Source organism: Sinohyriopsis cumingii, chromosome 1 (assembly GCF_028554795.1).
Source record: "Sinohyriopsis cumingii isolate HCF-2022 chromosome 1, ASM2855479v2, whole genome shotgun sequence".
Classification (NCBI taxonomy): Eukaryota; Metazoa; Mollusca; class Bivalvia; order Unionida; family Unionidae; genus Sinohyriopsis; species Sinohyriopsis cumingii.
The window spans coordinates 50,941,266-50,963,791 of NC_142961.1; the positions used below are offsets into that span (position 1 = coordinate 50,941,266).

The 22,526-nt window shown below is 36.5% G+C and overlaps 1 protein-coding gene across 2 annotated transcripts in view; it reads right to left on the reverse strand.

The window, feature by feature from the left end:
• LOC149806855 (guanine nucleotide exchange factor subunit RIC1-like) overlaps nucleotides 1-22,526 on the reverse strand; it is a 190,305-nt gene that overhangs the window by 86,239 nt on the left and 81,540 nt on the right. For both annotated transcript variants that reach the window (XM_089958692.1, XM_089958684.1), the window contains exons 20-22: nucleotides 19,064-19,188; nucleotides 14,136-14,182; nucleotides 8,112-8,236 (exon numbers count right to left, since the gene is read on the reverse strand). In XM_089958692.1, the coding sequence (XP_089814818.1) occupies nucleotides 8,112-8,236; nucleotides 14,136-14,182; nucleotides 19,064-19,188 (297 nt within the window). The remainder of the gene's footprint in view (nucleotides 1-8,111; nucleotides 8,237-14,135; nucleotides 14,183-19,063; nucleotides 19,189-22,526) is intronic.

A 22,526-nucleotide genomic window follows, 5' to 3' on the forward strand; every position in this document is an offset into this window, starting at 1 on the left:
ATGAATAAATGATTCAACTACAACTGTGTGATTTAATATTTTTCTACTGAAAATGTAATATCAGATGAGAACTTTCAAGAATTCAGTTTCTAGCCATCTTTATAAGACTTTTACACTGAACAAGCATAACAAATAAATACATAATTGGGTGTAATAACAGTAATGAACAAGAGGCCTCAAGTGGGCTTGAGACTGTTCACCTGGCTAAAAGCCAAATACAAGTCAGCAGTTGACCAAGAAATCCGGGTCAGCAGGATGCTTTCTTGCAAAAGTTCTTATAATGATGTTGATTATATATGTTATGAAAACAACTGTTTCATGGTTTCTCAAGTTTTTCTTCATTCATACATATCTGATGGCAGATCAAAAGCATTTGCACAATATTATGAAAGACCCATGCCTAGATACTTAGTGCCAGAGTTGGAAAAATTCTGTTCTGAGTTTTATTTTGATGAGATTGTGTAAATATTCCACTTCTAACTGTGGATTGGCATTTGTAAAGATTTGAAAGCCCACAATGCCAGGATACTTTTTGTCAAAATTGGTAAAATACTATCAAATTTGGGCAAAGTCAGTTGAGTGGTTTTTGAGATGACATTTACATGTTTCTTTATTTTTGGTAATGGAGGCCATATTTGATGATGGATCATAATCCATTGCGTAAACTGAAAGGTATTCATGCCAGGACACTTTCTATCAAGATTAGTCTAATTCTATTCCATAGTTCTGGAGAAGAACCTATCTGCCAGATCACTGTGTCACACAAAACAACACAACCTTTGTTTCCCTTACTCCAGGTACATTTGTGTTTCAAAAAAGCTAATTGTTTAGCATATTATGTTTTTCCAAGAAAAATCACACAATCACATTATGTAGATGTTCCATCACCTCTCAAATTAGCAATCACATAAAGATAAAAATAGTTTGTTGTTCCATCAATATGCCATAAAGACAAAGGGAAGAAACTCCTATCAATCATTCCCCTTACCTCCCTTGAGCACTGCTAGGTGCATTTGTGGGGAGGTGTGGTAGGTCTTATTAGAAATGTCACTGAGTAAGTATTTGTTTGATCGTTTCTTTGAATGCATGCCCTGATCCCATTAACATTATTAGCTGTATCATGAGATAGAAGCTTCAGAAGACTGTGCATGCCAGACAATTGTCTCTATTATGTCATGAATGTCCATGTTCCATTCAAATGTAAGCCTTGCATAGATAACCCTTATTTTTTTATGAGCTGAAATTTTCATGAGGTGTACTTGATCTCAAGATCACTGAATACACCAAATATATGACCCACTTGGTAGGGCTTGGATGGCTATATCCTCCTACCATATCTTCACCACCCCTGCATTTTTCATAGTGTTTTAGCATGCAGACTGAGTTTTGTACTAATGCATCTTTAGACTTATTGATAGAGAAGAGATGGTGGATGGCCATTCTTTGATTACTCACTGATGGCAGACTGTTCTTTTCTATCAAGCCTGGTTGTGTCATCTGAAAAATGGAACCATTTGAGCTTAAATGCAGATAGTTCAGGTCCTGCAAATGACATGCAACTTGCTGACCCTGCATGTTGAAACTAGGGCTATCAAAAAACATGTTTCATGAGATAGCAGCAGCTTCATGGAGGTGCTGGCTAAGGACTCAAATTTAGCCATGTCAGCAGTTATTATAAATTCCACTTGGGAAACAGGGTGCGAGATCTTGGTCCTTTAAATTTTAAATTAGCTGTGATAAATCCTGATCATGATTTATATCCACTCTATTGTTATGTCAGAATGTGCAGAGCATGGAGTGGTAGCCTTTAAACATAAATGATACTAACTTTATCTCCTCAAAGAGCGAAAGGAAAAAGTCAACCAATTCTGTGTCTGAGGCACTCAAAGGAACAATGCTGTTGCTATCACACCAGTTCCTGAAACCTGCCATTTCCCTATCTACACCATCAAAGTGTTGGACCTTTTAGCTCGAGAGATTCTCTCCACATCAGAAGGCTGAAACTGTTTTGTTCATAAGGCTCTCCTGACAAAAGCCATGCATGAAGGAGTAGTCAGTCAGGGCATGGATGAAACAACTGCAACCATGGCTGTCTGAACAGGATGGGTCTTTGGGCATTTTCCTGTAAATGTCTATTGCTAGATGTAGCAGATCATTCACTCAAGACTTGTTTCCTTTTTAGAGGAGTTAGCAGAATCATCTTTGCTGTTTTCAGCCACTTACATTTTGAATAATATTTGACTCTGGGGGAGTAGAGGTAGCACCAAAACCCATCCAAGTTGATTGATAGTGCATACATAGCCCATGCCTATGGGTCTGGGACTGGTGAAATGATGGCGGGCAGCTTGTGATTCCACCTTGTCACAAAGAAATTTATCATGGAGCAGGCCTAAAATGAACAGATACATTGAAAAATTGTTGGGTGGATGGACCACTGTGAATGAAAAAGAGTCTGACCTGTTTTGTGACAATGAACTGGCCGGGACACTAAGCCTGCCTGGATTATGTATTATCTGGGCAGTAATAAATTTTGGGAACTAATAAATTCACAAATATGTCTAGATCTGGCAAATTTGTCCTCTTTTGTTTAAGGATGTAAGTCACCATCACACAATTGTCTGCCATAATGAGGACTACCTTCCCATATATGTTTCTTCTAGAAATGCATTCATTATGGCTTTCACTTCTTGAATAATGTTCATGTGGGTAGGCAACTTCTGCAGCCCCCATTTGCCACTGACCACACTGTGCTGGGCTATATGAGTTCCTGAACTGTACCAGTTGAATCTGTACAGAAATTTCTGGGTGTGGCATTAGTAAAGGAATTCTCACTGTTAGCCATTGTTTGTTGTGCTAATATGGGAGACACACTTCATTCAGGATCATGATTTTGTGATCTATACATTTGGAAAATGGGTGTCATTGGCCTATCCAGCCCATCTGCAGAGGGCACATGAAATGTTAGCCAAGGAGAATCAAATCTGCTGTGTTGAGTAGTATAAGGAGTTGCAAAACTCTCCTGAAATCCACTCCATTGGAAATTGACTCTGTGAGCTCAACAACCCATGTTGTGCACACAATTAAGGCAAACAAGATGGATGAAATGCTAGAATGGATTAAGGTCTGATTTGTCCCTATTCATCAGAATCCTAATTGACTCAAAGGAAAGAAGATCCCTTCTGTTCCAACTGATCAGAATCCTAACTGACTCATTAAATTTAGGTCTTGATCTTATATGCCTGGCTCACAACTGACTGGGCTGGCCACTCGGAAATTGGCAGCACTCTGGAGACGGCAGCATTTTAAGGTGTATTCCTTAAGCCCCAATACAGAAGCTGCACACAGTGAATCTCACAGTTATCCCTGCACTCATTGTGATAATCATCCTCTTCATGCATTTTATCAGCATCAAATAAACATGCTGCGGGGCCATGCCATCATCTTTGATCTCGCCTAAAGGCTCAAGTCATACAAGATTTGTTCTGGCCACTGCATTGGCAACTGGTTTGTCTTGCCAGCTGGACCAGCAATTGGCTAGATGGATGACCTGGCTATTGGATGGGTGGTCAGCAAAGCTCTTATCTGAACAGCCAGCATCTCTCAGCTAAGCAGATGGCCCAATATTTGGCTACATGGCTGGCTGAGTAAAGACCTGGTAGGTCCATCAGGTGAAACAGGTGTATTGGCTATATAGCTCTGCATAGTTATGTGACCAGTCACTATATGGCATGGCTCGTCAAAGTGACTGATTCCTGGTCAACGATTGTCGAGTACAGTTGGCTGGACTGGACTGGTGGCCATATGCCTCATCCACATTTGGACAATACCCCATGCAGCGAGACTTGTAAGTCCAAGGGCCAAACTCCAAAATGTGGGATCACTTATGCCCACAAAGCAGCCTAAAAAAAGAGAGAACATTCTACTGTAAATTTTATCAAGTGTATCATAGTCTCTTATATTAGTCATCACTTTTGTAACTGACATAAACGGCTGAGATGGTAAGTCTGCAACCACTTGTTCTTCCAGCTGCATTTGTCCTTATGTCACGGTAACTGTTGACATTGGGTGGAATAGTAAAATCCATGTGTTACCCACAATTATGGCTATTTATGATATGCCTCAGGATGTCAACTTTAAATGCTGCATTCCATTTCACTGGACTTATTCAGTCACTCTTTAGTCTTAAGACCTTGTCTTAATAACATATCTCATATTTTCTGAATAAAAAAAAGAATAACACCAAAATGGATGGTGAAATACACAAGACCAATTTAGATTCATTGACAATGCACATATGATGTGATCGTATAAGCAAAGAAACAAAAAGAAGTCAACAACTGTAGCCAACACTGGTAAGGGAAGTAAGGGGTGGAGCTCAAAGAGTTTCTTCCCCTGATCTGTATGGAATACTGACAGGAAAGAAATATTTGCTGATTTTCATGACTACTGGATTCAAGAGGTAGCAGAAGATCTTCCTAATGTTACTGTGATTGGGAAATGTATTCAAAAGATAGACACAATTTCCAGTAAATCTTATTTAAAAAAATAAAGACCTTTCTTGACACTACAATATTTACCTAAAACCTGTAGCCTGCAGTAAACTGTAATGATTTGCATAGCTTTACACTTACTTCTATCACCCCAGCTCACTGCATCAAGTTCATTGTTTTAGTGGTCATTGTACAGAAAATGTGGTCAGAGATAAACAATCTCCACTAAACATATTACTTAACTGACAATTGCTGTAGGGTGATTCTGTGCTGGTATTCCTTTCAGCACTGCTACGAGAAAGTCTATTAGGCCAACTTGAGGTAAAGTAAATGATGTGAAACAACCCACATTGTTTCAAGTTAACTAAGCTGACATCAGCTGTAAAACCTGAAAGCTCTCTATGCCAGGAAGTCAAATTATGTTTAGCTTGAGAAGAAGTTACTTAATTATTCTATTTTTAGCATCAATCTGAAAGATCCTCATGCCCAAATGTTTTCTGTAATGCTTCAGCAAATTCTACTCAAATATTTTTGAAGTTGTTTTGCTCTTAGTTGTTGTTGTAGGGTTTAATGCCATTTTTCAGCACACGATAGGCTATACATGGCGGCCAGTATTAATGGTGGAGGAAGAACCCAGGAAATCCCCAGAAAGAACCACTGACCCTCGAGAAGCTACTGGCAAGCTTTCTCACATACCCACATTGGCCGAATCCAAGACTCAAACCCACGCAAACAGAGGTGAGATGTTTTGCTCTTAGTAAAAGTGGCCATATTTGATCACAGATCCACACCATCTGTACAAATCTTAAAGGTCCTCATACCATAATGTTTATTCTGTTAAACATTTGTGTTGAAGATACCACTGAAAGTCTGTCTTTTTTTTGAGACAGTGGCCATTATCTGATAACAAATCAGTTCTACAAATCTGAAAGCTCTTTATGCTTTTGGTAAAATTTGGTGACTTTTTTTAGAAGTCATTAAAGGGAACTTTAGTAATAGTGGACAGTGATATGTAAATTTAATTGTGTGTTTAACTATTGTACATGATTGTAAGTTGCAGACAATGACAACATTTGCATAGCTAACTTTTGTCGATGATTGTAAGTTGTAAATAACATGCTGTAATAGCTTTTGAGTTCAGAGCATTCTAGACCCAGTACTGCTTACAATTAGAGTGGAATTTTCCATGAGAACTAGTAATATTTTTTATGTTGCAGGTCAAGTGAAAGTGTGTATAAATAGGGATTTGGTAAATTATTCATTCCTATCAGTCTCTGTGAATCCTTTTGATCAGAATTCACATTTGTGTTCAGATATAATTTGAGAGGAGATATTTAAATTATTCACCGGAATTGCAAAGTGCTAACTGAATTCAGAAAAACACTGTTTTGGAATTATTCAAAGACATTTCTAGATTGCATCATTCTGGTACATCAGGACAATCAAGACTTGAAATTCATTTGGAACATACTATATATTTAGAATTGTGATAGGTCATTTAGGATTATTTGGGATTTAATTCATAATACTGTGTCTTGTAAATTTTCACTTTCCAACTAATAAAATAAATTTTTTGATTTTCTTTATATTGCTGTTTCACTTCTTTCTCTTATTTAATTCAAGACCTTGAGACATAACACCATATTCAATCATGTATCAGCATCTTTTGAATGAATCTGACAAATTTTTCACCCCAAGATGCTTTCTGTCGAGTTTGGTAAAATCTGATTTAATAGTTTTCAAGATCTTGTATTTTCAAGGTTTATCTATTTAGTGATGGCAGCCAAATTTGATGTAGAACAGCATCATATATGCAGATTTTAATGGTCTTGATGTATTATGTCATACATGATCAAACTGTGCTAAGTGGTTTTGAGAAAATGTGGTGTAAAAACTTCAGAGTTTTTCTATGTACTAGTAACAGATGCCATATCAGATGACAGACCAGCATCATCTGTAAAAATCTGAAAGCCCTCTATGTCAGGATGCTGTCAAATTTAGTTGAGTGGTTTTTGAGAAAAGTAGCACACAGGTTTTTACTTTTGTTCAGTAATTGCAATCATGTTTGAAGGCTGATCAGCAGCAGCTGTCTTTAAGCCAGGATGCATTCTGTCAAGTTCCATTAGATTTGATCAGCATAAGCTGTCTTTAAGCCAGGATGCATTCTGTCAAGTTTCATTAGATTTGATCAGCATAAGCTGTCTTTAAGGGAGGATGCATTCTGTCAAGTTTCATTAGATTTGATCAGTATAAGCTGTCTTTAAGCCAGGATGCATTCTGTCAAGTTCCATTAGATTTGATCAGCATAAGCTGTCTTTAAGCCAAGATGCATTCTGTCAAGTTCCAGTAGATTTGATCAGTATAAGTTGTCTTTAAGCCAGGATGCATTCTGTCAAGTTCCATTAGATTTGATCAACATCAGTTGTCTTTAACACATTAACCCCTGGTGACACGTTTACATGGCAGGAAGTAGTAGCCTACTGCCGAGCTCTGTAGCGTCAAGGTCATGTATAATACACTAAAGTGGGTGGTATTATAGAAAGGTTGACAGATGTAGCACTATAATGATACCAAGTAATCTGGAATTTCTAGTTGCACTACAAAATACAGAGGGAAAACCTCATTTTTAGGACCCAATTTTTTTCTACCCAAAATTCGCCTGTGGTCAGAATTCAATTTTGTGTTCGGATTTTAGACTTTTTGGTCTCAGATCTAAGGCAGACCGGTATGAACTGCAAACAGACAGATGAACCTTTGCAAAAAGTAGGATAAGATGGGCATTTGGAATAAAGAGCAGTCTCGATACAAAGATAATGGGTCCATTAAGCAACAAAAAGAAAAATAATAAAAAAAATAAATAAAATAACTCCAACTTTTACCCTTCTGCTCATGCGCAAGCCAAATAGCCAAGGAAAAACGAAGTTTCTAACACAACTAGGCATTATGTTATTGGAAGATCACCTGGAAGTTGATGTTTTAGGATTTATTTAAAAATAGCTTTCAAAATGTGTTTCCTACTCAAATTTCAGACAAAAACGACAAAAACCTCCAGGGGTTAATGTGTTAAGCCAGGATATGTCTATGATAAAAGATGCATAGTGTTTTTGTAAATACACTAGTATCAGAATAGGTGTAACTAAAAGGCCATTTGTGTAGTGGAATTCTATAGAAGTTTTAACAGTTAACATTTCATTTTGCACATTATATCCTTAAAATAACCCGGTAACTACATAGACAATCAGTGCTGTCCTGCAGAATAGCAGTTTCCCCCCAGAATGACAACACATGCATCTGAGTTTCATTCCAGTATGTTTAACGATCCATACAAGAATACTGATAATGATACCCATATTCTGGAAAATATTTCACTCATCCACTCATATTTATAACTTGTTTCTGAAGGTTGGTGATTTTTTTTAAAAAACAGTTCCTATTGTTAAGTGCAATTCTTATCTAGATACCTATATGAAATAGATATGATGAATAAATCTTGTGCAAGATGAGCAATCTTCAAATCATTTGCCATTGAACAAGTCTCAAAGCCTGTTTTGAAAGCCTTTGGAATTTTCTGAGACTGGTACCCTAACTGTTTGTAAAAAGACAAAATGTGTAGTTGGTTACCTGGAATAGGTTCTTTGGATGTCGCTTCCGCTTCCAGAACTTCATGCAGTAACAGTTCAAGGACATGAGGAAAATAACTCAGTTCTGTACAACACTGAGCTAGATCTAATGCATGGACACCAAGGCTGAAAAGAAGATTATATGCATCAATTTGCACGTTATCTCACAGTCTTTATTTCTTTATAGTACTTCTATAATACCTAGAAACGTATCCATAGGATACCTCTGCCCTGCTCCCATTTGAATCAGTGATGCAAGTCAGAAAGAGCAAATAATTCTGGCAGAATGTATGTATTAGCATGCACAAGAACACATAATGTGGATAAAGGCGTAATTCACAGAGGTGCAATAACAGAACTTGATTGCCTGATGTTGATAATGCTGACCAAGTTTCCCGGCAATTCATCAACAGGATGTATGACTTACAAACTCGACTGTATCATAGTGATATTGACCAGGATAAATATTCTGGCCAGAAAATCAACATCTCTATGGTCAGGATTGTGTATTGGCACATGATACAAGTATAATACAGCTAGGCACATGTCACAAGTGTAATACAGCTAGGCACATGTCACATGTGTAATACAGCTAGGCACATGTCACAAGTGTAATACAGCTAGGCACATGTCACAAGTGTAATACAGCTAGGCAAACTAGGTTGCAATATATCCTTGACTGCTAAAAAAGAACAGGATAATGTTTCAGTGTTTACATTTAGAAACAAAAAATTATGGTTGCAGGTCACTGGAGATATATCTCGTTTTTGTTTTTTTAAACTATGCCAGTCTCTTTGTGATAAGAATGAACTGTATTCTAATATCACCAGTAACTGGTCTAATTACTGGTACTTTAATTTCTTTAAACTCTTGGCACGTTTTTGAACTGTGGCAGATATCATGATATTTATATTCACCCAATCTTGACATTAAATTTCCAAAATATGCAATATAATCTGTATTTTCCATAATCCAATCTTGACACTTCAAATCCAAAATATGCAACATAATCTGTATTTTCCTTAACCCTACCATGACACTACAAATCCAAAATCTGCAATATAATCTGTATTTTCCTTAACCCAATCTTGACACCACAAATCCAAAATATGCAATATAATCTGTATTTTCCTTAACCCAGCCTTGACACTACAAATCCAAAATCTGCAATATAATCTGTATTTTCCTTAACCCAGCCTTGACACTACAAATCCAAAATATGCAATATAATCTGTATTTTCCTTAACCCAATCTTGACACTTCAAATCCAAAATCTGCAATATAATCTGTATTTTCCTTAACCCTACCATGACACTACAAATCCAAAATCTGCAATATAATCTGTATTTTCCTTAACCCAATCTTGACACCACAAATCCAAAATATGCAATATAATCTGTATTTTCCTTAACCCTACCATGACACTACAAATCCAAAATCTGCAATATAATCTGTATTTTCCTTAACCCAATCTTGACACCACAAATCCAAAATATGCAATATAATCTGTATTTTCCTTAACCCAATCTTGACACTACAAATTCAAAATTATGAAAATTAATCAGTTTGAAAATTAATCCAAATGTGTGATGCATATGACAACAATGTAATCACAATGTTGATTTGAGTTCTAATACTTACATTTTTGTTTCAAAATGTAATGATTGTCTTTAACAACTGGATTTCCTGCTCATGAAAGTATAAAGGATAATCCATATTAATCTACACCCAATTTCAACACTACAAATCACAGATATGGCAATGACTACCCTAAATATACAAATGAACTGTCAGAATCACATAGACTGGTGCATGAATTTAATTATGGAATACCATTATCTGCAAAATTACTATAGGTAACAACCAACTATGTCCAATATGAGGTTATCAAGGGAAAATCTGTCATTGTATAAAACTTAGACAATATGAAATTGTGAAACTTGCATGTTGGTGATGCTGACTGCTTTATTACAAATAAATGACAACCCAGTTAGCATACTGGAAATGGGAAAACAATGGGAATATAATGTAACAACATAACTTAATGTACATGCATTGCAACAGTTTAAAGTTTTAATTACATTACTAATGCTCCCTTGCCTAAATACTTAGTGATGTAGCCTTTCACATGAATTACTATCAGAAAATGCCTTGGAATGGTCAACTATAAGTTTCTGATGCACACATAAAAATATTAATGTCAACCAATTAAAGACCTCAGTTCTGCTTTATCAGCTGCAACTTTTGACAAGTCCCCTGAATATTTATTTTTATCTTCCATTCGTTTCCCATTGTGGTGTTTCCACACTTTTCATGGGCAAAGACCGTTTTACCACCATACATCAACAGTGTTACGTGGTTATCCCAATTCCCATGCTATGATAATGTATTTTTATCTTATGTAGATAACATTTCACAATGATTTCTTTTATTGATCATGTCAAATCTTTTTGATTACCCATGTCTGTTTCAAACACTCATGTTTTTTTTTTATGTAGATGTCAATTTGGCGTAGTCCTATATTACAAAAGTTTGCTGATTCTCCAAACATGTCTGCATATGGAAGCCTGTGAAGCTGCAGTTTCATTTTTGTCACTTAATTTTATTACAAAATAAGTTTTAAAAAAATAATTTTACTTTACTTTTGTTTCATTGACCCAACAGTTTGAAATTCAAGTCGGTTAACATTGCTATGTCCTAATTTTGTATGAGGGAGAGCAGAACAGCGGTAATTAGACTATTTTTAAACGTATGATCATTATTACTAACCAATTTATTCTGAAAATCTATATGATCTATGAAAAAAATAAAAAGAATTGTGCGGATGTTAAAGTTTGTCTTATGACTTATGTCTTACAAGTTTGTCTTATGACTTATGTCTTACAAGTTTGTCGGGGCCCCGAGTGGCCAAGTGGTCTAAAGCGCTCTCTGTTACGGATCACTGCCATCTCACCTCTGTCTGCGTGGGTTCGAGTCCAGGATTCGGCAAATGTGGATATGTGAGAAAGCATGCCAGTAGCTTCTCGTGGGTCGGTGGTTCTTCCTGGGGTTTTCCCGGGTTCTTCCTCCACCATTAATACTGGCCGCCATGCATAGCCTATCGTGTGCTGAAAAATGGCATTAAATCCCACAACAACAACAACAAGTTTGTCTCATGACTTATGTTTTACAAGTTTGTCTTATGATGTATGTCTTACAAGTTTGTCTTATGACTTGTCTTACAAGTTTGTTTTTGCACTGATTTCATAAATATAAAGAAAAGACATTCTTCAAATTTTTTCCCACTGGATGAAGGTCTGATTTGGGTTTCAGATACATAGCTAGACTCTACTTCTAATGTGCAACTCTCAGAATACTGATAGCTCTGTGCAGCCATTTTCATTATTTTAGCTTCAGTTATAAATTAGAAGAAACTGAACCAATACTTTTTATCTATTTAATACTTTCAGAAAATAGTAATGCAACTATGGTGAAAATTTACTTCAATATTTTAAAACGAGGTAAAGTTACATTCTTGGCCTGCCTAGTCTGTATCTGCATAGAAAAATTGGAGATACCAACCTGGTAAAAATTATGCTCCTTTGCAGTTTGTTTATATTAAGTGGATACATTTTGATCCCATCCCTTTAGAACTGTTCCCGTCATAGAGACTTTGATGCAATATGCATGACCTAAAAACACTAACATCGCATACAATTTAACTGTTTTTAATTGATTAAATTGTATGCCCTGCAATATTTATGGGGGACAGTACATTAAAATAACAAGAGTCCCTCAAAGGGACAGACACTCAACTTCCCCCCCAAAATTTCCAGGAATTCAACAGAAGACTATTTCTTCTTTTAACCATCTCTAGATTTTTGAATTAGCAAGTGTAGCAGCAATATTGGATGTAAAATGGGCCCATTCTGAGACAAGATTTTCAATATGTTCATTGTGACAGTCATATCTGAAGTCAGTTCGGCATCACTTCTTTCAGAACCAACTAGATATCATGATTTTTATTCTGGTAAAATGACATGTCTATAAGGCTTTCCATTCAGGAGTAGCAATAAAAAATTTTTAAAGATGGCTGCCATGATGGCCATACTGGATTGTCAGATCAGCTCCATTTTCATATAGACTTCAAAAGGAGTCTCTTGTGAAAACCCAATGTTGAAATAATTTTCATCTAGGAGGAATATTGACTATCAATTCTGCACAATTTTAACTGAAGGCTAACTATACACCTTAAGAGGTCCTTCAGGTGAAAACCCCAATCTAATATTACTTCCATTCAGGATTTGCAATAACAAGATTTACAACATGGCTGACGTGGTGGCCATATTGGATGACAGATCAACACCATTTTCAAGTAGGATTAACTGTACAACAAAAAAAGTCTTTTGGTGAAAATACCACACTGATACAACCATCTGCAGAAGTACAGCAGGAGGATGTCAAGGTGGCACCATTTTCATTTAGGACAAACTTCTGGTGAAAACCCCATATTGATATGACTTTCAGTTGAGGAGTTGTGATAACAAGATTTTCAAGATGGCATTCTTGGTGGATGTTGGATGTCAGATCTGCACCTTTTTCATTCAGGACCAACTAGACATCATTAAAAGTCTTTTAGTGAAGTTAATAGGACCACACATTTAGAAGAAGTAGTACTAACATGATTTTCAAGATGGCCACTGTGGTAGCCATATTATTTATTTCAGCAGTATCATTTTTATTCAAGACCAATTAGATCTCATAAGAAGTCTTTCTGCAAAACAAAAAGAACTATCGTGGATAGACTTTCTGTTCATCAGAAGAAGCAATAATAAGATTTCGCCCACCATACTGGACATCAGAAAATCACCATTTCCATTTAGGACCAATCACATATCATTACAGGTATTTCATTGAAACTTCCATGTTGATATGACCATCGATTTAGGAGGAGTAGGGATAACAATACTTTTAAGATAGCAGCTACAGTGGTCCCTTTTGGATGTCCAAGCAGAATCATTTCCATTTATATATCAGAAGAAGTCTTATAGTGACAAACCCATGTTGATAAGACATTCTGTTCTAGTGAAGCGATGATAACAAAGTTTTCAAGATGGCAGCCATGAGGGTATAATTTCATTTAGGACCAACAACATATTATAAGTGAAAAACCATGCTTATATGACTATCCATTCAGAAGAAGTAGCAATATGCAGATTTTCAAGATGGCTGCTGTAACAGCCATAATGGACATCTGAGCGGTACCATTCTCATTTAGAACCAGACTTTGGGATGAAAAGTTTGTGTTAAGTATTAGGGCAATCTACAAGTTTCCAAGGAGAAGTGCCAATAATAACTGTTGCTTGTGGATGGATGGGTGTCAGAGGCTGGATGTCAGACGACAAACAATGGACAACAGGCTATGCCATAAACTCTTCTGGTCTAATACTACTAAGCTAAAATTGATAAAATGACAGCCAACATGGAAGTCCTAACTATTAAGTCTGTAATCCCACTTAACATTGATGCAGATTCCTTTCCATAACCAGTTCTGAATTAAAACTCTCAGATTTTATGACATTCTGCTAAAGATAGAACATCAAATAATTGTAATCTGAATATGGGGTATAATTCATATTGGACAGGATCCTGACTGAACATTTACAAAGAGGTTTAAAATTCTTGTTCTTGGCAGATGAATCACAGATATAACTGTTTTGCTGATTTCTTAGAAAAGTATGGGCATGATATACCATGAATCATATTGACTGTTATACTGTACACACATATGTTTATCATATCAATTTTATAACAGACGAAATCTTTGCATATCAATTTTATGCACTCTTTTAAAAAAACAAATCTTTGCATAAATGAAATATTCTGATCTTATATTCACTGGAAAAGTTTGCATTGGAAGCAAAATTTTTGTCCACATTCTTTGATGGACATCTGCTGGCCCTAAAATTTGAAATTGTTTATTTTTCAATTTATTGTGCTGATAACTTTTTAAAATAAAGATTAAAAGTATAAAATAAATACTTACTTTCTTCTAAGTAACTGGCGCAATATATGGTGAAGATAAATTTGACTCTGAAAAAGAAAACAACACAAAAATCCTCATGGAATATATATATTACAATATGTATTATATACTTTATTAATACTTTTCTTAGTATAAGAAAATAAAAATCAACAACACTAGGATGGAGTTAGTCCAGCAAAATATTTTGGCATTTAAATATGCACATGACAGTCTATATATAATTACAGTGACCTTTACACCCATGATCAAAGGATAGATCAACACTAATAACACTTTATAACACTAATGTTAGCTAAAGCTGTCAATGGGCACCTGGGTACTCGCCCCTTGATAATAACCCGGGTAATAACATGGGCAACTGGGTACCCATTAAAAATAGCCACCACCCCCCACCCCACCCCCGACCAAAAAAATGTGTTCAAAAGTTCAGATCAAAGATGTCAGGAACTAGTGAGACACAGAATAACAATTACAGTTTGAGGCTTGTGTCATGTGACTATTGGCTGCTGTGCAATTATCAATTATCAGATCTCTGTTTAATTTCCTTATTTTCTATTTAAAGTAAACATGCATAAAACAGTTCTAAGAAAACAGATGGGTTTCTTGAATGTAAAACCACTTGTCACAGATTCATTATATTTGAGCAGACCAGTCTAAATTGAAGAAGAAAAAATGGCATCAGATATTAATTAAAAAAAAAAAAAGTTTTACTGATGTGACTCATGGATGCTGTATGACTGAAAAATGTTAGGAGAGGATCATGCTAAAATTTTGTTAAACTTAAAAAGATATAAACTGAAGAACATGTTGCATCAGGAAAAGGACAAATCAATAGCACTTTACAAATTTTGAAAGAGGAATCTGGCAGTTTAGAAATGTAGACTAGTTAAAGTGAGAGTTATGCATAAATAATTTATCTGTTTTGTGTCTATACTCTTGTACTAACTACTAATACACATGGATTTAGCCAATTGTGACAGAAATTTTAGTTGCAGATCCAGGTAAGTAGCAAAAATAAATGTACATTTTTCATAGTTTTCTATAAGTATGCCATGTAATATGTAGATTGTTCTTTTTATGCTCAGATTACGTTTTTTGGCCACTTATATTAGTAATAATTATGTTTATGCCTCTCTTGGGGGCTGGAAAGTATGATCCTACAACTAAGCATTTCAGGTTGACATTCAACACATGTATGATCCTACAACTAAGCAGTTCAGGTTGACATTCAATACATGTGTGATCCTACAACTAAGCAGTTCACGTTGACATTCAACACATGTATGATCCGTCAACTAAGCAGTTCAGGTTGACATTCAACATATGTATGATCCTACAGCTAAGCAGTTCAGGTTGACATTCAACACATGTGTGATCCTACAACTAAGCAGTTCAGGTTGACATTCAACACATGTGTGATCCTACAACTAAGCAGTTCAGGTTGACATTCAATACATGTGTGATCCTACAACTAAGCAGTTCAGGTTGACATTCAACACATGTGTGATCCTACAACTAAGCAGTTCAGGTTGACATTCAACACATGTGTGATCCTACAACTAAGCAGTTCAGGTTGACATTCAACACATGTATGATCCTACAACTAAGCAGTTCAGGTTGACATTCAATACATGTGTGATCCTACAACTAAGCAGTTCAGGTTGACATTCAACACATGTATGATCCGTCAACTAAGCAGTTCAGGTTGACATTCAACACATGTATGATCCTACAGCTAAGCAGTTCAGGTTGACATTCAACACATGTGTGATCCTACAACTAAGCAGTTCAGGTTGACATTCAACACATGTGTGATCCTACAACTAAGCAGTTCAGGTTGACATTCAATACATGTGTGATCCTACAACTAAGCAGTTCAGGTTAACATTCAATACATGTGTGATCCTACAACTAAGCAGTTCAGGTTGACATTCAACACATGTGTGATCCTACAACTAAGCAGTTCAGGTTGACATTCAACACATGTGTGATCCTACAACTAAGCAGTTCAGGTTGACATTCAACACATGTGTGATCCTACAACTAAGCAGTTCAGGTTCACATTCAATACATGTGTGATCCTACAACTAAGCAGTTCAGGTTGACATTCAACATGTGTGACCCTACAACTAAGCAGTTCAGGTTGACATTCAATACATGTATGATCCTACAACTAAGCAGTTCAAGTTCACATTCAACACATGTTATGATCCTACAACTAAGCAGTTCAGGTTGACATTCAACACATATATGATCCTACAAGTAAGCAGCTCAAGTTCACATTCAACACATGTATGATCCTACAACTAAGCAGTTCAGGTTCACATTCAACACATGTATGATCCTACAACTAAGCAGTTCAGGTTGACATTCAATACATGTATGATCCTACAACTAAGCAGTTCAGGTTGACATTCAACACATGTATGATCCTACAACTAAGCAGTTCAAGTTCACATTCAATACAATTTCCGGGTAACCTATCATTAGGATCAATAGGTACCTAGTAGAAGTTTTCCAAAATTTAGACAGCTTTACTGTTAGACTGCTACACTAGTCTCAGTCTCACTGGTCAACATTTACAACACTACTTTTAGATTGCTACACTAGCCTCAGTCTCACTGGTCAACATTTACAACACTACTTTTAGATTGCTACTCTAGTCTCAGTCTCACTGATTAACATTTACAACACTACTTTTAGACTGCTACTCTAGTCTCAGTCTCACTGGTCAACATTTACAACACTACTTTTAGATTGCTACACTAGCCTCAGTCTCACTGGTCAACATTTACAACACTACTTTTAGATTGCTACTCTAGTCCCAGTCTCACTGGTCAACATTTACAACACTACTTTTAGACTGCTACACTAGTCTCAGTCTCACTGGTCAACATTTACAACACTACTTTTAGATTGCTACTCTAGTCTCAGTCTCACTGGTCAACATTTACAACACTACTTTTAGACTGCTACTCTAGTCTCAGTCTCACTGGTCAACATTTACAACACTACTTTTAGATTGCTACTCTAGTCTCAGTCTCACTGATTAACATTTACAACACTACTTTTAGACTGCTACTCTAGTCTCAGTCTCACTGGTCAACATTTACAACACTACTTTTAGACTGCTACACTAGTCTCTGTCTCACTGGTCAACATTTACAACACTACTTTTAGATTGCTACTCTAGTCTCAGTCTCACTGATTAACATTTACAACACTACTTTTAGACTGCTACTCTAGTCTCAGTCTCACTGGTCAACATTTACAACACTACTTTTAGACTGCTACTCTAGTCTCAGTCTCACTGGTCAACATTTACAACACTACTTTTAGATTGCTACTCTAGTCTCAGTCTCACTGGTCAACATTTACAACACTACTTTTAGACTGCTACACTAGCCTCAGTCTCACTGGTAAACATTTACAACACTACTTTTAGACTGCTACTCTAGTCTCAGTCTCACTGATTAACATTTACAACACTACTTTTAGACTGCTACTCTAGTCTCAGTCTCACTGGTCAACATTTACAACACTACTTTTAGATTGCTACACTAGCCTCAGTCTCACTGGTCAACATTTACAAGACTACTTTTAGATTGCTACTCTAGTCCCAGTCTCACTGGTCAACATTTACAACACTATTTTTAGACTGTTACACTAGTCTCAGTCAAGCTGCCAAGAATGCTCAGGGCTGTTCCATTTAAACATACATGGTACCCAGGGAAGGCAATTTAAAAAAAAATATATGCCTGGGTACTTTAATTTCATAGAGTTCATATTAAAGTGATAGAAAGCTCTAAATTGCCTGTATGGGTGAATACTCCACATCAAAAGTGTCTTCGCTGGGTCCCAGGCATGTTTTACTGGAACAGCCCTCATAGTGTTGTGAGCAATATGTACTCAACATACTAACTGCATACTCTTCACACAAAGAATATGCACTCCTCCTGAGTGCTACATATTCTCAATGTTTTATTGGCAATTTGCATGACACTTGTGTTAACAGTACATATAATTAATTGTTTTGCAAAGTGTAAAATTAATTTTAAAAGAATCAAAATGTGTCTTTCAAAATGTCTAGTTCTATTTCAGTGACTGTAATTCTAAATAGGTTACAATGTACAAGATGATAAATTTTGATGGGATTTATCTTTTTTGCTCACTCTTTGTTAAGTCACTCAAATGTCTGTCATAAACAAACACCTGCTATACTGTACCCTGTATAAAATGAGTATATGCATTACAGAAATCCATGCCACATGGATAAAAAGTAATTTCAATTAAATCTCTCTGCATTTATCATTACCTTACTTAAAGAACTATTTTATTTACATGATGAATTATTGTCCTAATATTGTCTGATGCAGCTTATGATGATGCCATGTTAACACATTTGTAACAATGTCAAATAAAATAACATAATTATCCCTTTATTTTTATTATTCAATATGTAAAAACATAAAATGACAAAATCTAATACCAATGGTGGCACTTATTTTTCTTATTCAAAACTAAATTCTGTTGTAAAAAAAGATATTTCATGAATCCTTGGACTTTTATTAATCAATGGACTTTTATTATAAATGAAGTACACTGCACTGGATAAAGGCTGACATGGAAAAATATCTCATGCTTAGAATTCTTTGTATCACATGCATCAATGAATGTTTTCAGCTTCTGAAAAAAATTCCAACCATCTTTTTCAACAAATCCCTTATATACTTATTGACAAGTTCCATCCCAAAAAAAAGACCTCAATCTGCCATCACATAATGCAGGGTCTGTTGTTTGTTCTACTGATTACTCCTAAAGAAATATGTGGACCTGTATCTGGCAGCACATAATGGAATGGCATATATGGGGTGTTGGTGGCTTGCAGTTTGACTTTTAAGTGAGTACATACAGTATAAAATACTTACAGTCCTCTCTAATACTGAATAAGGTAGATCATACAGTTGTTGTCCTCCCTGAGAAGGAGAGGCATATTTCAAGGTCATGGCATCACTGGCAGCACCAAGTATCACAGCTTCTTCAAATAACACAGCTGGAATAGAATAGGCATTTGTTTAATGATGATATTCGTGTAACCTTTTACATCTGTAATCAACATCTGTGATACTACATGTGTGTGATATATCATAATGACATTACAAAATGGTGTAAGTATGCCATGCGTGGCACTCAAAATGTGATTCAGGGAGATACACCAACTAAAAAAGGGTGTGTGAGAATTGAAAGAAACTTTTTCAAAGACTCAGGCTCCTATTAAATTCTTATAAAAGTGGTCAACATAAAACATTACAATGTTGAATCTGTCAAAGCTTAATACAAAAAATGAAATTGGGGGAGGTGTAAAACTGAGTTTATTTATGCAATACTTAAAAACTATGGATGTGTTGTTTTATCTTTTCCTGGGGGTTGTCAAAGGAGATTATTTCCTCCTCAATTAGTAACTGAAGGTCTAAAATAAACAACAGCATGATCCCAGTCAGATACATTAGACAACATTTGATAATCAGAAAATTGTCCTTCTTTGACCATGATTGAAAACTGAAAGAACACTGGACTTTGGAGTGAGAAGGAACTGGACAATAATAACAATAACTATGACAAAGTTAAAACTAGTACCTGCTATCACAGGAACTGAATTTGCCAGCCCAGTGGGAGATTGATGGCTTATGGCAAGCTGTCAAAGTGTTCTTACCATTGCTGTCAGCTGATTGATCTACTGCAGACTGGAGGATCGCTTGAGAACTGACTGGGTTTATACAACTGACTGGGTTTATACATACACCTGACTGGGTTTACACAACAACTGACTGGGTTTATACAACTGGGCTCAAAACATAGATGTCCTCACTCTGTTGTGACACTGACTAAAGGGAAAATGAGGATAAAGTGGAGTGAGATCATCATAAGGGAACTTTCATGACATCATCCAGCTTTCATGACATCATGCTCAGTAATAAACCATTAGGCTCTTGTAATAGTCCCCACAACACACTTTCAATGGTGGCTACAAAAAAAACATCAGAGTTACCTTTGAGAAAAACACATACAATCTTTTCCTTTCTCATCTGATTTAAACAGAAACTGAAAGCTGAGCAAAAATAGTCTATATTGATCATCCCAAACACAGATACAACTGAGAATAGAGATTTTAATAGGAACAGGAGCAAAATAAAGTAATTAATCCTAACCTAGGTTGGCAAAGAAAACAGATTATATCAAAGTTACCACTGATCCATAAACATCCCTTTCCCACTGACAAAGCATGAATTTCATGCCTTCTCCTTCACTGATGTCAGGGAGAGATGGAAGACTGTTTTAAGGGTAAGGTTCTCAAAGTAAACTTAACTCCAACATTCATATGGAGGTTTACAGGTATAGATAGTGACCAAAGAACATACAGGATGTTCCACCTATGCAATAAATGTAAGAAACTGATCTCTAGAACACCAAAGACTTCATCAGTTCTGAAAGTTGTTCATCTCACCCTATACAGAACTTGACAGTATTGATGAGATCTGCTCTAAAGTCCCTAATGGCAGAGGAATGTGTGTGTGTGTGTGTGATTTGGATTTTTAAAACAGCTTTAAAAAAATGTCAGTCATATCGCTACAATGTCTGCAGTGTGACAGTTTTTAGTGATGTCCAGCACTGGGGCATCATGCCACAGACATGTAGCATAATGTCCCACCCAGTCACATTATTCTGACACCAGGCCAACCAGTCCTAACACTAACCTCTTAAAGCTTAGCGCCTAGCGAGGCATCTGTTAGTATCATTTTTAGAAGCCTTTGGTATGACTTGGCTGGGGTTCGAACCCATGACCTCCCACATCCAAGGCAGACACTCTAACCACTAGGTCACTGGAGTAGTGATACTGATGAATCTTCCTCTAAGAGAAAAAGAAAATCTTAAATTGCAGTTGGGAGGGGGGAGAGATAGGGGCAATGCATGTACTGCTCATAAACTGGTCATGGTTGATAGATCATTTTATATGAGCCAGGCATGGAAAATGTGAGATGTGTTGTGCAAGAGGGACCCTCTGTGCTGCAGATCCCTTCTAGTGTAATATTACTTGAGGTTGTTCACCAATAGGTTGTGGAGACTGCTGAATCATGATTGCTGGGTCAACAGGGGGCTATCAGGGTGAGCCCTGACTTGGTAAGACCTGACCATGAAGAATCTGAGGAATTATTCTGATAGATAGTAAGATGTAGGCATACAGTTGATACCACCTTAGACTGAAGGCATCCACTACCCATGCCCACAAGTCTGGTAGTAAAAAGACATAAGAAGGAGTTTGCTGTTCAGCCTCATTGCAATAAAGTCTACTATTGGCTATTCCCACAGATTAAATTTCTCTGCTACTATTTCATGGAGAGTCCATTCTAAAAGGACTGCTTACTCATCTGAACAGGCTGACTTTCTTAATATTTCTCTTGCCTAGAATGAAACAGATCCTTAGACTAAACCCATTTGTACTTGTCTATAGGAGGTGATTAGATAGACAGAATGAGCACGAGTAGCCAATTCCCTTGATGCCTGAGGTATGCTCCAAATTATGTGTTGTTCACAGTAGTCATGACACAGCAATGTCGATGCAATTGATGTACCCTTAAGTGTCTGAAAAACAACTTACATTTTGAGAATGCTGATGTCATGGAAAGATTCATCCTAAAACCACATCCCCTGCAGAATTACTCTCTTAGGTTCTATGTGCATACCCGAGCCTGAATCTAAACTGTTGGTGTAATGGAAGGAACAAGGATGTGATGCATGAATATGGAACTCTTGTCAGAAACCTATTCCAATTTTTCCACCAACTCAGATGGTGGTGAAATATGGATCCAAAGTGGAACCAAGTGGAAAGGGGGTCCTTGTGAGGTCTATATATTACTAGAAGAATGAACTGGAGAAACTGCCTATAAAACTTTCCTTGGGGAACTAAGTCCACAGCTGTATCCACATGAAAAAGATGTAAAGGCAGGCAGATAATAAGTCTTCTCATCCAATCAGCATGTATTTGTGAGATTCTGTCAGGAAGAACATCGACTGCCTCTTGAAAGATGAGAAAATTCATCTACATAAACAAAAATTCTGAGAAAAGACCAGCTCTGAGTTCCCCTGATTGGGATTAGGTCTAGATAAGTTACTATCAAAAGAGACAGATTCTTCAGAAAGGCAAGTGTGAGGACACTGTGTTTCAAGCAACTGTCAAATACTGTAGAACATGGACCCACAAAAACCTTAAATGAACCACTGTTCACCCCTGAGAAGGCTCTAGTAACAGAAGACAGACTGAAAGGAAGAGCCGAAGATTGGAACATCTCTTGTTCCAAACACAACTGCAGAAATTTCTTGTGGGCTGGGAAG